The sequence below is a fragment of the Euleptes europaea genome, chromosome 16, assembly GCF_029931775.1.
Source record: "Euleptes europaea isolate rEulEur1 chromosome 16, rEulEur1.hap1, whole genome shotgun sequence".
Classification (NCBI taxonomy): domain Eukaryota; kingdom Metazoa; phylum Chordata; class Lepidosauria; order Squamata; family Sphaerodactylidae; genus Euleptes; species Euleptes europaea.
The window spans coordinates 32,442,247-32,456,094 of NC_079327.1; the positions used below are offsets into that span (position 1 = coordinate 32,442,247).

Consider the following 13,848-nt stretch of genomic DNA (forward strand, 5'->3'; position numbering starts at 1 on the left):
AAAAAGAGAGAAAAAAAGAATTACAAAAATATCAAAAATTGCCATTCATATTCTTTGCAACCATGCTTAGATAAGTTAAACAACTTTAAAAACAATGCCTAATTCTCAAAAGTTGTATTAGAAGTGGGCATGCAGTTCTACGATTCTGATTCCACCGGCAATTTTGATGCCAGGATCAAATTCAAATTTATTAATACAGTCGACTATCCAATCACGTGCCAACACATCAAAATTTCCAGACACAATAGTTTTGCATCGCAGAATCACAGACTGCCCGTACATATAAAGGTGTAAGGTCAATAAAAGCAACCCCTGGTTAAAATTATCATCTTAAAATTGATAAAATTGTAAAATATTCTAACAATCATTCTCTAATAAAGTTCTGCGTATTTTAATAGCAACAGTGCAGAACTTGGCAGTTTGGAGTGTAAGCTGAGGGTCTTCTCCTAATAGGAGCTTCTTTGCCAAAAGCTCAACTGACTCTTCAGGGAATTTACCAAGTAGGGGGGAAATAAGCTTTGATCTAACTTTGTGGTAGAATGGGCAACATATCAGTGCATGTTCGACGGTTTCAATGTCCCCTGTTCCACATGGACATAACCTCTCTGATCCAGGGATCTTCTTATATTTCCCTTTAAAACAGCCGATGGTAGGGACTGGCATCTGGCAAGGGTAAAGGCCTTCCTATAATTAATAGACTCAAGATGATAAAAATAAGCCACAGGTGAGACTAAGTATCTAGATTTATCAGGTACTAGGAAAAATGGTGATTTTCCAAGGTCTGTCTGGTGTTCAATGTCTTCCACCCTTTGCTTCAAGAAACTTGATGCTTGGTCTATGCCCATGGCTAACAGGGTAGGTGGAGAAAGGCCCAGGTAGGCCATTTTATGATGCCAGGATCTAAAGAGACTTAGAGTTGTCCCTAAGGTGTTGCCTCACATGTGTAGATGGGTTCTACATTTTATTTTCTGGCTGAGAGTCCTCATGCCATATTAAATTCCAGGCAGGTGCGTCCACCTCTCTGCAGGATCAACTTTTAGAGAACATAAGGATTGTAGAGTGAAAAGGTAGTCTGGAAAATATTGTTGGGCATGTGGAACTATTACTATAACGGAAAAATAACATTGTTTCAGGTGGGTAGCTATGTTAGCCTGTAGTAGAAGAAACAAATTCTACTCCAGTGGCACTTTAAAGACCAACAAAATGTCCCAGGGTATAAACTGTCATAAGTCATAGCTCTCTTCATCAGATACTAAGCTTGCCAACCTCCAGGTATTAGCTGGAGATCTCCCTCTACTACAACTGATCTCCAGCCGATAGAGATCAGTTCACCTGGAGAAAATGGCCGCTTTCATAATTGGACTCTATGACATTGAAGTCCCTCCCCTCCCCAAACCCTGCCCTCCTCAGGCTTTGCCCTAAAAATCTCCAGGTATTGCCCAACTCGGAGCTGGCAACCCTATCAGATACACAGTTATTGTAAATAAGGGATGATTAATTTAAGGCCATTTTTAATATTGTTGTCATCCTCTATGACATGATCTTTTTAATTATAACATAAACCAATACAAAAAGAAAAACATCAGCCAGTATTAAAAAGATAAAATAGCAGTGATTGCAAATATTGCTGTCATGCAAACTTAGTAGTAGTAAAAAAGACAGCCAATAAAAACTCATTGGCCCGCCTACACATTGCAGCTTATGATAGCACTAAGTCTGCAGAGTAGCGCAGGGTGGTAAGCTGCCGTACTTCAGTCAAAGCTCTGCTCAAATCCTGAGTTTGATTCTGACGGAAGTTGGTTTCAGACAGCCAGTTCAAGGTTGACTCAGCCTTCCATCCTTCTGAGGTTGGTAAAATAAGTACCCAGGTTGCTGGGGATAAAGTGTAGATGACTGGGGAAGGCAATGGCAAACCACCCCGTAAACGTAGTCTACCTAGTAAACATCATGATGTGATGTCACCCCATGGGTCAGAAATGACCCTGTTCTTGCACAGGGAACTGCCTTTACTTTTACCTAAGCACTATATAAAACCTAACCAGGATACCTCTATATCAGATGACATGGTATATGGTATGGGGCTACACAGCTCTCTGGACTTATGCCATATGTATTTAGAACAGACATGGGGTGAAGGTCAAGACAGGAACCCTAGAGAAAAGACACTTTGCACAAAAAAGGGACTATTTTGTACAAACAACCACAAGGATGAGCAAGCGTTGTTGTAGCAAGAGACTTGCTGCTAACAAGAGACTGTATTGGTGCATGCAACTCTGGTGTGATGTCATGCCACTGTAGCATCACAGCATGTGTGGGTGGGAACCAGGTGATTTCAGGTAGGTGTGCCAGCAGTGGAATGCTTCCATTTATGCCTGGCATGGGTGTAGGGTTGCCAGCTCCAGGCTGAGAAATACCTGGAGGTTTTTGAGGGTGGAGCCTGAGGAGGGCAGGGTTTGGGGAGGGACTTCAGTGGGGTATAATGTCAAAGGGCGAAAATGCATGGTTGCTTTAGCCTCCTTTATTCCCTGTTTCAGCCAGGATTCAGCCAGGATCGATGCATGCATTTCGCCGAACGTGCATTCGATCCTGGCTGAATCCTGGCTGAAACAGGGAATAAAGGAGGCTAAAGCGATCATGCGTTTTAGACCTATAGAGTCTACCCTCCAAAGCATCCATTTTCTCCAGAGAAAGTGATTTCTGTCACCTGGAGATCAGTTGTAATCCCAGATCTTCAGCCACTGCCTGGAGGTTGAAAGCCCTACACGGGAGCTTGTTGGAATGCCATTCTATAATTGGTGGGTATAGGCAGTGTTGCTAGCCAGCATAGGGAGTGATTATGATGTTGGACTAGGATCTGGGCGACTGAGGTTCAAATCCCATTTTACCATGAAGCTTTCCCATGAAGCTTGGCACAGTCACTCTCTTTCAGCATAACCTACCTCACAGATTTGTTGTGAAGATAAAATAGAAGAGAGGAAGATGAGTACACCAACCACCCTGAGCTTCTTGGAAGAAGGGCAGGATTATAATGTACTAAATAAACAAACAAACAAATAGGCAGGCCAGTTCTACATGGGTTATGTATCCCATGTTCAGTGCTGTTGGAAAGTAGTTTTTCCCCCTGCTTCCCCAAAACATTGTGGTCCAGGGGTTCCCCAGATTTTCTCTGATATTTGTGAAGCCTGATTTGCAGCACAGTTTTGGGAAAGATTGCAGTAAAGCTTAGACAGCAGCTGTGTAGGCGGGAAAGTTTAGGGTTTTCATAAGCCCCAATGAGCCACATTCGGACTAATCTGAGGAGGAGCCAGATGAAGTGGAGGAAGCAACACTGTCTGAGGCAGATCAGGGGGCCTGGGGAAACTCCAGCACCACAGGCTTTCCTTCAGACCCAGAGCCCATGGCTCCCACAGCCATTCCCCAAGAACCTTTGACACTGGGAAACCTGGAGCCTCTGGGTTCCTCAGGCTGTGTACCTAGTGCCTACAGTTGATACCTTGCTACTGGGAGACCAAGCAGCGACCAATGACAGCTATTCCTTGCCTGGGCTGAACAAGGCTCAAGACCATCAGTCCTCCAGGCCCTGCTCTGCAGGAGCAGCAACGACAACAGGCCCGTATGGAAGCAACCCAACAGAGATGCCGCTCATGGCATAGCTCTTAAGCCAGACCCTTGCTCCAGTGGACTTAATCCTTTGCAGGATTCTGGACCCAGTCAAGACTTAGCAAGATGAGTCCTAGGTGCTCAGAGCAGGTGGGGCTATTTACCCCCCAGTCTGTTTCAGGCTTGAAATGGGAGGGGAATCTTTATGGATCAACTAGTTTGCAAGGCTTTTGGGTTCCGGCTCCAGCTTCTGAGCTCCAGGGTAGACAGACCGTGACTCCACTGCAATTACTATGTTCTTAACTCCTTGAACATAGGTGATGTGAAAAACCTCTGCCTGAGAGCTCAGACAGCAGCTGCCTGTCAGAGTAGACAATCTTGACCTTGATGCAATAGTGTTCTGATTCAGCAGATGGCAACTTTGTGTATTCTTTTTTGGCATTTCCTTCCGCTGTCAGAGAACAGGATACTAACTATGCCACGCCAGCTATGCACTGGCTACTGATGCTTAGGACTGAGCAGTAGCTCTCCCACTGTGGCAAAGTGTAGGAGGGGTATTTTTCCTGTTACCCATAGTAATGCTGTTTGTTCTCTTTTTGTGTGAGGAACTGCCTGATAGCCTGTGGCCTGATCCAGAAACACATGGGCAGCAACACACTCAGTGCAACTAGGCTGAAAAACAGTTTACTCACAGGCAGATGTCCAAGAAGTGATGTGATGCTATCAGAAACATACATGATGATTCCATCTATGGTAACACCAATAACAAACCCATCTAATGCCTGGTGATGGAAGGAAAGAAGAATACAAGCATAAATGGCTAGAAGATGGTCATTCAAAATATAGTTAAATATTTCTAATTATTATAAAATTCTTAGAAGTGTTTTTCAGACACCGCCCCCCAAATGACTTCAAAGCAAAATGCGGCTATGGACATTTTATTAATTATTCGTATTAATATTTAAACTGTATAGTTCTGCTGAAATCCATTGAGATAATTTCCCCCTTCCATAACAGTTGGGTTTAATTCTCTTCCTTTGTAACCTCAAAGTCTCCCACAACTATAATATTTGGTGGAGTGGTCCGGAGCTAAATCATGAAGTACCATGAAGTACACAGAAATTTAATTAGCATGATGCATATTTTTCAAAGTCGGGATTTTTAGCACTGATATGAAGAGTGCTTTTATTTCAAAATACAAAAAAGAAAATGTGTTATAATTTTCTATATGCTATTAGCAGAGCACCTGCTTTCTGATTGGCAGGAATGCTACCTGTTGAGTTTTAAATTAGTTTGAAAAAATAAATATTGCAACCTGGCTGATTTGAGTATATTTACTTACGGTATTTACCATCTCAGCCTTTATCATAGGAAACAGGCATGGATATATATGATCTCATGCAACTGAACAGAGGTTTCCAATCTTTATTCAAAAGAGTTCACTCTACCTCTACTGTTGCAAACAAAAATCATCCTGCTTGCAAACAAAAATTATCCTGCTTACAGAACTACAGCCACCATTTACTTTGGAAGAATTCAGACATTCGCAAAAATTGTTTTGCTTCACCTCTAACATCAGCTGGGTGAATTCTTCATTACTGAGAAAGGAAGGCTTCCACTCCTGCCGAGCTTCACAGATCTCTGCCTGTGATGAGAATTCTAAACAAATAAAAATATTCTGTTACCTATATGTAGAACAACATACAATGCAGATTAGCCACACACAAAAAATACCCTCTGCAAACTCGCCTTAACATCTTCAGCGGGAGATTTTGCATTGACAAGCAGAACCTGACTTCTATAAGAATTTTACATTGATAACTCTAACATAGTAATGCAGTGGGCAAATGAGAGACAAAATCCATTCCCTCCTTCGAAGCAAAGAGCTGGATGCAAAATTCTGTCACAACCAGTGTTAGTTCAAAGGACATGTGAAGCCTGTAATGCTTCATATTGTTGAACCCCTATTCTGTTCTTCCCCCACTGCCTTCACTCAGTATCTACCGACTGAATTTTTGTCCTACCCTTCATCCAAAAAGCTCAAGATGGCTAGATAAAAATTTCATAGAGAAGAAGTCATGCAGTCAGATTACTGACCACTTCAATGAGTCCCACATCTGAAATGTGCTAAAACGCAAAGACTCTTCAGCTTATCATGCTGGCCAGCTTATTGGAATTTTAAATGTCTTTCCATTTATAACATGACTGCCACTTCTTCTGTTGTATAGTTAAGTAAACAGGTGCCAAGTTTTAACCTCTGAGGAATTTACAAATACGAAAGCCTTTATTAGCATTAAAGTCTAAGGAATTTAAGGAAGCCCCTGTTTTATTTTATTACCATTTTGTTTCTGGAGAAAGACGATGACCTTTTCAAGAACAGTTGTTTTGTCCATTTTACGGGTACTTCCTGGAAGCATCGAGCTGAGTTCCTTGATGAGAATATTGAACTGGTCGCGCCTCTTCTTTTCAGACTTGTTACGTGAAGCCCTATGAAGAGGAGGAAAGTGGACGCAGATGTATGAAATGCAGTCATTTATAATCCTCTTTCTTAACGGTGTATTATTAAGAAAAGTAGCTTTTCACATCAAAGTCCACAGACTGAAATTTGGAATCAGAGCAAAATTTCAAAATGTCATTCCTTCCCCTCTCACCCACTCTAATTTCTTCCCTCCAGAATTATGAAAGAAAACACCACACAGGGAAAGAGAGCTAAGCTAGGAAATAACAGCACAGGATTCACTGCTTAATGAGTTTCATATGGGTTTAATAAGTTCCATAGCGACCTGCCCAACATGTTGTTATCCTTTTGTTTATTTTCCAGTAAAGCATGACTCTGGCTACAATCCAGAGGTGCACAGGCACACCAATATTTGAAGAGTTTCACTCTCAGCAGCTGTCTTCACAAACCTTACCCTTTCCCCAAACTCATGTGAGCTTAAAAAACATCCTATTGTTTCAATTCCGTTATTTCAGCTGAGGAAAATATCCCTTTACTTTGGGGGGCATTTGTTACAAGCTTAAAGGAAAACAGTTCCTAGTCCACACTCATGGCCCAACTCTAATAATGATTTTAAATTAGGTAAGGTCTGTAGAAGCAGCTGCAGAAAGGGATTTTTTTTAAAGCCATGTATGCAAGCTTTTAAATTGTTCTCTGTAGGTGCCTTCTGAAAAATCATGAACCTTGAATTATAAGTACAATATCTGCTGGTTTATCTGCGTGTACACACAAAAACATATATGGGTGGGTGAGGGTGTTTCCACATGAACATTTTAAAAACATGTACTTCATTATCTTATGTTCTAATAGCAAAGTTGGCCAAATTTCCCAACCTGGAGCTGGCAACCAGAAGGGGAACTGTAGTTGGGAAATCTGTTGTGATTCCAAGAGAGCTGTAGGGGGAGGAAGCAAGTGGGAGGCTGGGAAGGTGACAGGGGTAGAAAGCTTGATGGGGTGGGGCAGCAGAAAGATAGACAGTGACAGGCATGGAGGAAAGAGAAAGAAAAGAGGTGGCAGGTGGGAGGAAGAGTGAGAGACTGAGATAAGTAGGGGGAGAGAGAAGGAAAAAAAGGTGTGTGTGTGGGGGGAATGGGACAGCTACTCCTGCAAGTTTCTTGTGGGTCCCCACTTGTCTATATACTAATAGTGAAGTCAGCCAAATCTTTGGATACTTAAATCCAGTGAGTGGAACTGTGATAGGGTTGCCAGGTCCCTCTTCACCACCGGTGGGAGCTTTTTGGGGTGGAGCCTGAGGAGGGCGGGGTTTGGGGAGGGGCTTCAATGCCATAGCATCCAATGGCCAAAGCGGCCGTTTTCCCCAGGTGAACTGATCTCTATTGGCGGGAGATCAGTTGTAATAACGGGAGATCTCCAGCTAGTACCTGGAGATTGGCAACCCTAAGCTGTGAATGGGCAAGACAGATCTTTCTACAAACCTGAAAAGGGCCCCAGGTTTGCAGAAAAATGTGAAATCTAAAAAAATACTTGTGGGGGGGGGAAGGTTAAATAACCCTAAAATGATAAAAAGAACGCCTGTAGTTTTAAGCAACAGATTCCCTCAGTGGCTGTTGCTAGGCAACCACAGCATTCCAGGCTTCAGTTTCTGTGAGTAAAAGGCAGGAGAAGGGGGGGGCAAGACCCTTTCCAGCCTATTTTGGCCTTTGAGGGAGGACTCACTGGAGCCAGACCTAACTACGGTTGCCAGCTCCAGGTTAGGAAATTCCTGGAGATTTCATTGTGGAATCTGAGGAAGGCAGGGTTTGGGGAGGGGGGAGGCTTCAGCTGAATATAATGCCATAGAGTCCACCCTCGAAAGCAGCTATTTTCTTCAGGGGTACAGATTTCTGTCATCTCCCACATAATGGGAGATATTCACCCTGATATCACTAGTTCTGTTGCAAGATTTTTGGCGGAGGTGATGTCGCTCAAACGTCAAAACAAAACAAGCATGTAAGCTGCGAGTTGAATGTTGACATAAATTTTGTGATTTCAATGAGGCTGGTTGGTTCAGGGGAAATATATTGTTATGGTATTGGTGATGCTATGTTTAGTAATTGTTTTCTACTGTGTTTTAACCTTAAGTATACCTTGGGTGTTGTAAATTGATTATTTGGTGTTGTATTATGTATTATTGTTATGGTTAAGCTCAAGACCTTTGGTCAAAGGAGCTAGTAAATAAATGGAAATGGATTTCTGTCATCTGGAGTTCAGCTGTTGTTCCAGGGGATCTTCAAGTCCCTAGGCCTGGAAGTAACCTCGGGGTGACTCAATACCACCCAACTTGCATGACTCAGCTGGGCCTAGCTGCTTACTACTGATCAACAGCCGCCAACTTATGAAAGCCAATGCAGTATTGCGATTAGAGCTTCAGACCAGGGTCTGCAAGACCCAGGTTCAAATCCAGATCTTGTGGAAGCTCACTGGGTGATTTTGTCTATTATATTACTGGTCCCAAAATATTAACCATTTACACTAGCAGCAAAGCCCAGGTGAGTACCTGAGGGGTAAATTGCAATCCTTGTTTTTTTTTAATAAGACGGTTGACTTCTGTATCTTGATAAAGCCAGCATTACAAAAAAGACAGTGGAGCTTGGCAACACAGTAACATGACCTATATTAGTAAAGAAAAGCTGCAGGGAATAAAGAAACAGGAAAAGAGATAAGACTGCATCAAATAGCAATGCTCAGACTAGAAATTCTTAGAAGAAAAATGAGGAAACCAAACCAGATGCAATCTAAAGCTCTGTATAAGCCAATTAATCTGCTGGTTTCGCAAAACTGATAAAAGAACCAGGAAGGTGGGGGGGGGGGTTACCAATAGCAGACAGATGCTGTGAAACTACAGATGTCAATCAGATCTGACAGTTATTACAGCTTTGTATTGCACCAGACGTTTTTCTGCTTTTCACCCCAATGTGAAATGATAGCAATCTCTTTTGTGTGGCTTTTCCAGATTTATTATACGAGTACATAATGCTTGTCATAAAATGCCAGGCATAATGAAATATGTAACCTTTCCTTAATATAGAGAGTATTTGTGTTGTCCTCACAGAATGCAAACATTTCATTTCTCCTTACACTGTAATATTACCCTTTTGATACTAAGTGGGCAGAACTTGGTATCTCCAAGAGCACATACTATATATCTGGATCCATCGCTCTGCTTTGTTTCCCTGTTATCCCTGGTAGCATTCCACTCCGAATACCATTTCTTGCTTTAGAGAAGAATTTGTCTAAAGCATTTTCCCCCAAGAGATGTAACATCACTTGTACAATGTTTTGAAAGTTTTTAAGCTAGGACAGCCTTCCCTTCTTCATCTACACCATCATTCCAATACCAGGAACTTCCAATAGTCTTTCTGTCTACTGAAAAGATTTTTCTTTCTGCACCTGAAATTCAATCAGGGCTAGGGGCTGTTACTTTTCATGAGTGGTGGATGGGTGGAGAAGTCCACCAGGGACCTTGCCTTTATCAGGTAAAAAAAGGTAAAGGTCCCCTGTGCAAGTACCGAGTCATTCCTGACCCATGGGGTGACATCACAACCCAACGTTTACTAGGCAGACTATGTTTTACGGGGTGGTTTGCCAGTGCCTTTAGCAAGCTGGGCACTCATTTTACTGACCTCGGAAGGATGGAAGGCTGAGTCAATCTTGAGCTGGCTACCTGAAACCAACTTCCGTTGGGATCGAACTCAGATCGTGAACACAGCTTACCACTCTGAGCCATGGGGCTCTTTATCAGGTACAACAGTGTTAAAGTATCAGAAATTCTGTATGCAGTTGAAGTTCTTCATATTGTAGGAAGTAGGGAGTAGATACTTTTCTAGCCAACCTTCCTTGCATTCTGCAAGGAATGCTGTGATATAGGTAGAGTACGGAGGATTAGCCATGCTAGTCATATTTATCCTACTCACAAAATAGACCTATGCTGTAATATGAGAATCTCTACAAAACACAACAGCACGCTGGCTAATCTCTAATAAATGTAATAATCTCTAGTCTCAATTAAATTCAAGTAAGGTTAATGGAAACATAACTATAATAACATATCAATAACAAAAACAAACCACCTGTAAATGCCCTAATTGGGCAAAATACATCTGCATGTGTCCAAAATCCACAAATGGCAACAGGGAGTGGAATCCACCGCTTAGGAAGATGCTTGCATCCCTGTTGCCATTTGTGGATTTTGGACACATGATTTAGGTGTTAGCTACAGGTAAGGTGTATAGATCTACCCAGAGTTAGGTGCCTAAATCCCAGGTTGGGATTATGATGACTTTAGGGATGTGATGATTATCTTAAAAGGTAAAGGTAAAGGTCCCCTGTGCAAGCACCAGGTCATTCCTGACCCATGGGGTGACATCACATCCCGACGTTTACTAGGCAGACTTTGTTTTGCGGGGTGGTTTGCCAGTGCCTTCCCCAGTCATCTTCCCTTTACCCCCAGCAAGCTGGGTACTAATTTTACCGACCTCAGAAGGATGGAAGGCTGAGTCAACCTTGAGCCGGCTACCTGAAACCAACTTCTGTCGGGATCGAACTCAGGTCGTGAGCAGAGCTTGGACTGCAGTACTGCAGCTTGCCACTCTGTGCCACGGGGCTCCTAATTATTATCTTAGGGAGGCAATTTTACCTCTTCTTGATGGGATCACACTTTTTGAAGAAGCAAACATGCAGCCTGGTATTGTTTTTTGCTGATAGATTCCCAAGAGGCCTCTATAGCCACTAAGGGTCATTTATTGTTTCCTCCGAGAATGAATGAGCACCAATCTGCAGTGGCTTCTTGTCAAAAGATTCAAGGTGTTATACAGCATTAGTCAGTGTGGGACTAACTTATATCTGGGAATGTTTTTCCACATTTGAAATATTATCTCCCATATGTTAAGAGCCACAGGTGTGAAGCTCAATCATAACCTTCTATCTGTCCAGAGTGTTCAGTTGATGGGAATGTGGGCTAAACCCCTTTTGCATTGTGGCACCTCTTTTCTAGAACAGACTTCCAAATGACATCCCTCTGAACTCCTCAACCCTGCCTGTCTTTAGGAACAGGTGAAATCTTTCTTTACTCATGCATTTGGACTGTAGTTGATCTTTAGTTTTCTAATTTTATGATGTTTTGTTGTGTTGGTTTTATACATTTTATTATATATTGCTTTAGGCAGTGTTTTGGTATAAGGCAGTTGATCCATTTAAAGATAAATAAATAAATTATGACTGTCCCATTCTTCTGGTCTATTTGTATTAGATAAGCAGCAACCTTTCCATCCAGCCTATAAAGCATTCTAAGCACCTTTCAGGTATCTAAATTTTTTTGTTAACAGAAACTGATCTAATAAACATTGCATCTTTTCAATTTCTCTGTTGCTTTGTTCTTTTTTGTAAAGAAAAAGAAATTTCAGGCATTCCAGGAATATGGGATTCATGGGAACAAAGGTATTGTATTTAAGTATGTGTGTGTCACCCTAAGTTTATTCACAGGAATTAATTCTGATGGCCCTTTATTTTGGAAGAATGGCAAAGAACAAGTGATTTGAGATTCACTAGTCTTTCAAGTTGTTATTATTTAATACTTTCTTTCTTTCCCCTGTTGATTAGTTAAATGAGCAAAGACTCTTCAACAAGCAAGCAAGCAGGTTTCCTACAAAATTGACAGTTTTACATGAGAAGATAAAGAAGGGGAAGTGCTTACCTCTTCGCCCTGTCTTTTTCATCCTCATCCATTAGATTGTCTAAGCAGCTTTTTCTGTTGAAAGAATTCAAGATAAATATAAAGCATCATTTCACTAGCTTTCTGTGATGACTAGATTTCAGACAGAATTACTGTTGATTTACTTAACTCATTATGACACTTAATGTCTTTTGCTGTTCTACGAATAATCACTAGAGTCTGTTTATTTGCTTATGTTGGACATATGACAGCCAAATTTAGGCTGCAATTTTGTTCCCTTTGTGTACAGTGAGTAGGGTACAAAGGGAATAATGGGAATATTGATCAGTCCAGCAACTGTCTTTTCCCCATGATTCTTCCAGTACTGAAGCCTGGTTAGATCCAACCAGCTTTTCCCTTTTTAAAAAAAATGATTTTATTAAATATATATACATACAAAACAAAATATCAACTACACAACAATACAAACAGAAGAACCATATAGTGACCTCATATCCTATATAAAAGATAATACCATCAAATTACGGTAACGAAAACCAAAACACACATAACAACAACAAAAAAGAAAAAAAAGAAAAAAGGGGTGTGTGCTTCCCTCTTAGATGACTGAGACTTTACATATTCATTTCTAATCATCATCATCCTCCTCTGACATAACTGTTCAATACCTTATTCAAAATTTTCATGTAAGGTCCTCCAGTTATTAAAGCGCAACCAGCTTTTCCACTGGTAAAAAAAGGGAGAATAGGGTCCTCTTGGCCATCAAAAAGCCTGTGCTAGAAATCATGGAGCCTGCATGGAGGAAAGGCACATAGGATTGGGGCTGTCATAAAGAGAGGAATGAGGAAGGATTGACTGAAAAAGCTGGCTGGATACAACCTACTATTTGTAACAGAGCAGGGGTTGGAAGGAACAGAGTGCTGGGTGCTTTGAGGTGAGATCCAGCAATGCCTCAGCTTGCAATAAATGATGTGCATTGCAGTGTGCTGATCAACAGTGCATGGGAAGCACTGTGGTGGATGGGAGGATTATAGAGAGGGAGCAGGATTGTATCCCAAGTCTTGAACCGCTTTTCAGCCATTCTTTTATTGTTTTCAACGCAGCTTCTACAGGGGTTCACATTTAGCCATCATAAGCTTCCTTAATTAAAGAAAAAAGCATTTCAACCTCATCAAATACAACTCAGGCAGAACAGGAAAATGTAACTATTATTCTTCATTCTTAGAAAACGTGAAGCATTCAGATATATATCAACGATACTGATTTAATAAAGAATATTCACAAAGATTAATAAGTTTTAATCAAGTACAAGAGGAATGATAGGAAAGATAAGAGTGTGTTCATTAGATATATCATTCAGACGATTGGGAAAGGCTCAAAACAGCACCCTGTAGAACTTTTATTATTTTGATTGATTAAAATCACTGCCAAAGGAAGGAGGCAGAATTCTAATCCATATTTTATAATGGGAAACTCATTGGAGATAGCTGAAGTTACTTTATTTGACGAAACATAATATTTATTGAATATGTTTTTCAATGTGTTTCTTAAAAGATTGTTTGTACATCCATGAAACAAATATGATCATTTATAAAAATACAGTAGAATATCTCATGTAGGTTGCTTAGGGTAAGTGGGCAACTCCAAACTGTAAGAACCATGTACAATATGAACTGGACTCATTTAGAATGGAAATGAATTTAAAAGAATCTTAGTAGTTTATCCAAATGCATCCAGATCTGAGAATGTTCATGAAAGCAGAGGTGCCAACTGAGTAACAATTCTGTAACTTGAGACATAATTTAGTTACAGCATTCTGATTTTTTTGAAGCTGCAGTATTTGTTTTGTGACATTATTCACAATTACCATACCTTCAACCAAATAATGATTTTTAAAGGCACTGTCCATACAGGCTATGGAAAAAAGGCCATGTCCAGACATAAAAGCAAACTATCTTAATCAGGTAAGCAATCTTCTCAGCCCAAATGCCAAAAAATACCCCACAGTGTCTGTCTGTGGGCCTACCTGGACACAACTTTGTTTTTTCTAACTTGGGTCTGCCGTCCCCTAACCTGACAC

The 13,848-nt window shown here is 41.0% G+C and overlaps 1 protein-coding gene across 1 annotated transcript in view; it reads right to left on the bottom strand.

The window, feature by feature from the left end:
- Positions 1-13,848, bottom strand: part of NPAS2 (neuronal PAS domain protein 2) — an 84,458-nt gene that overhangs the window by 34,674 nt on the left and 35,936 nt on the right. The window contains exons 2-5 of the mRNA XM_056861998.1: positions 11,790-11,843; positions 5,939-6,087; positions 5,168-5,259; positions 4,293-4,382 (exon numbers count right to left, since the gene is read on the bottom strand). Coding sequence (XP_056717976.1) covers positions 4,293-4,382; positions 5,168-5,259; positions 5,939-6,087; positions 11,790-11,843 — 385 coding nt within the window. The remainder of the gene's footprint in view (positions 1-4,292; positions 4,383-5,167; positions 5,260-5,938; positions 6,088-11,789; positions 11,844-13,848) is intronic.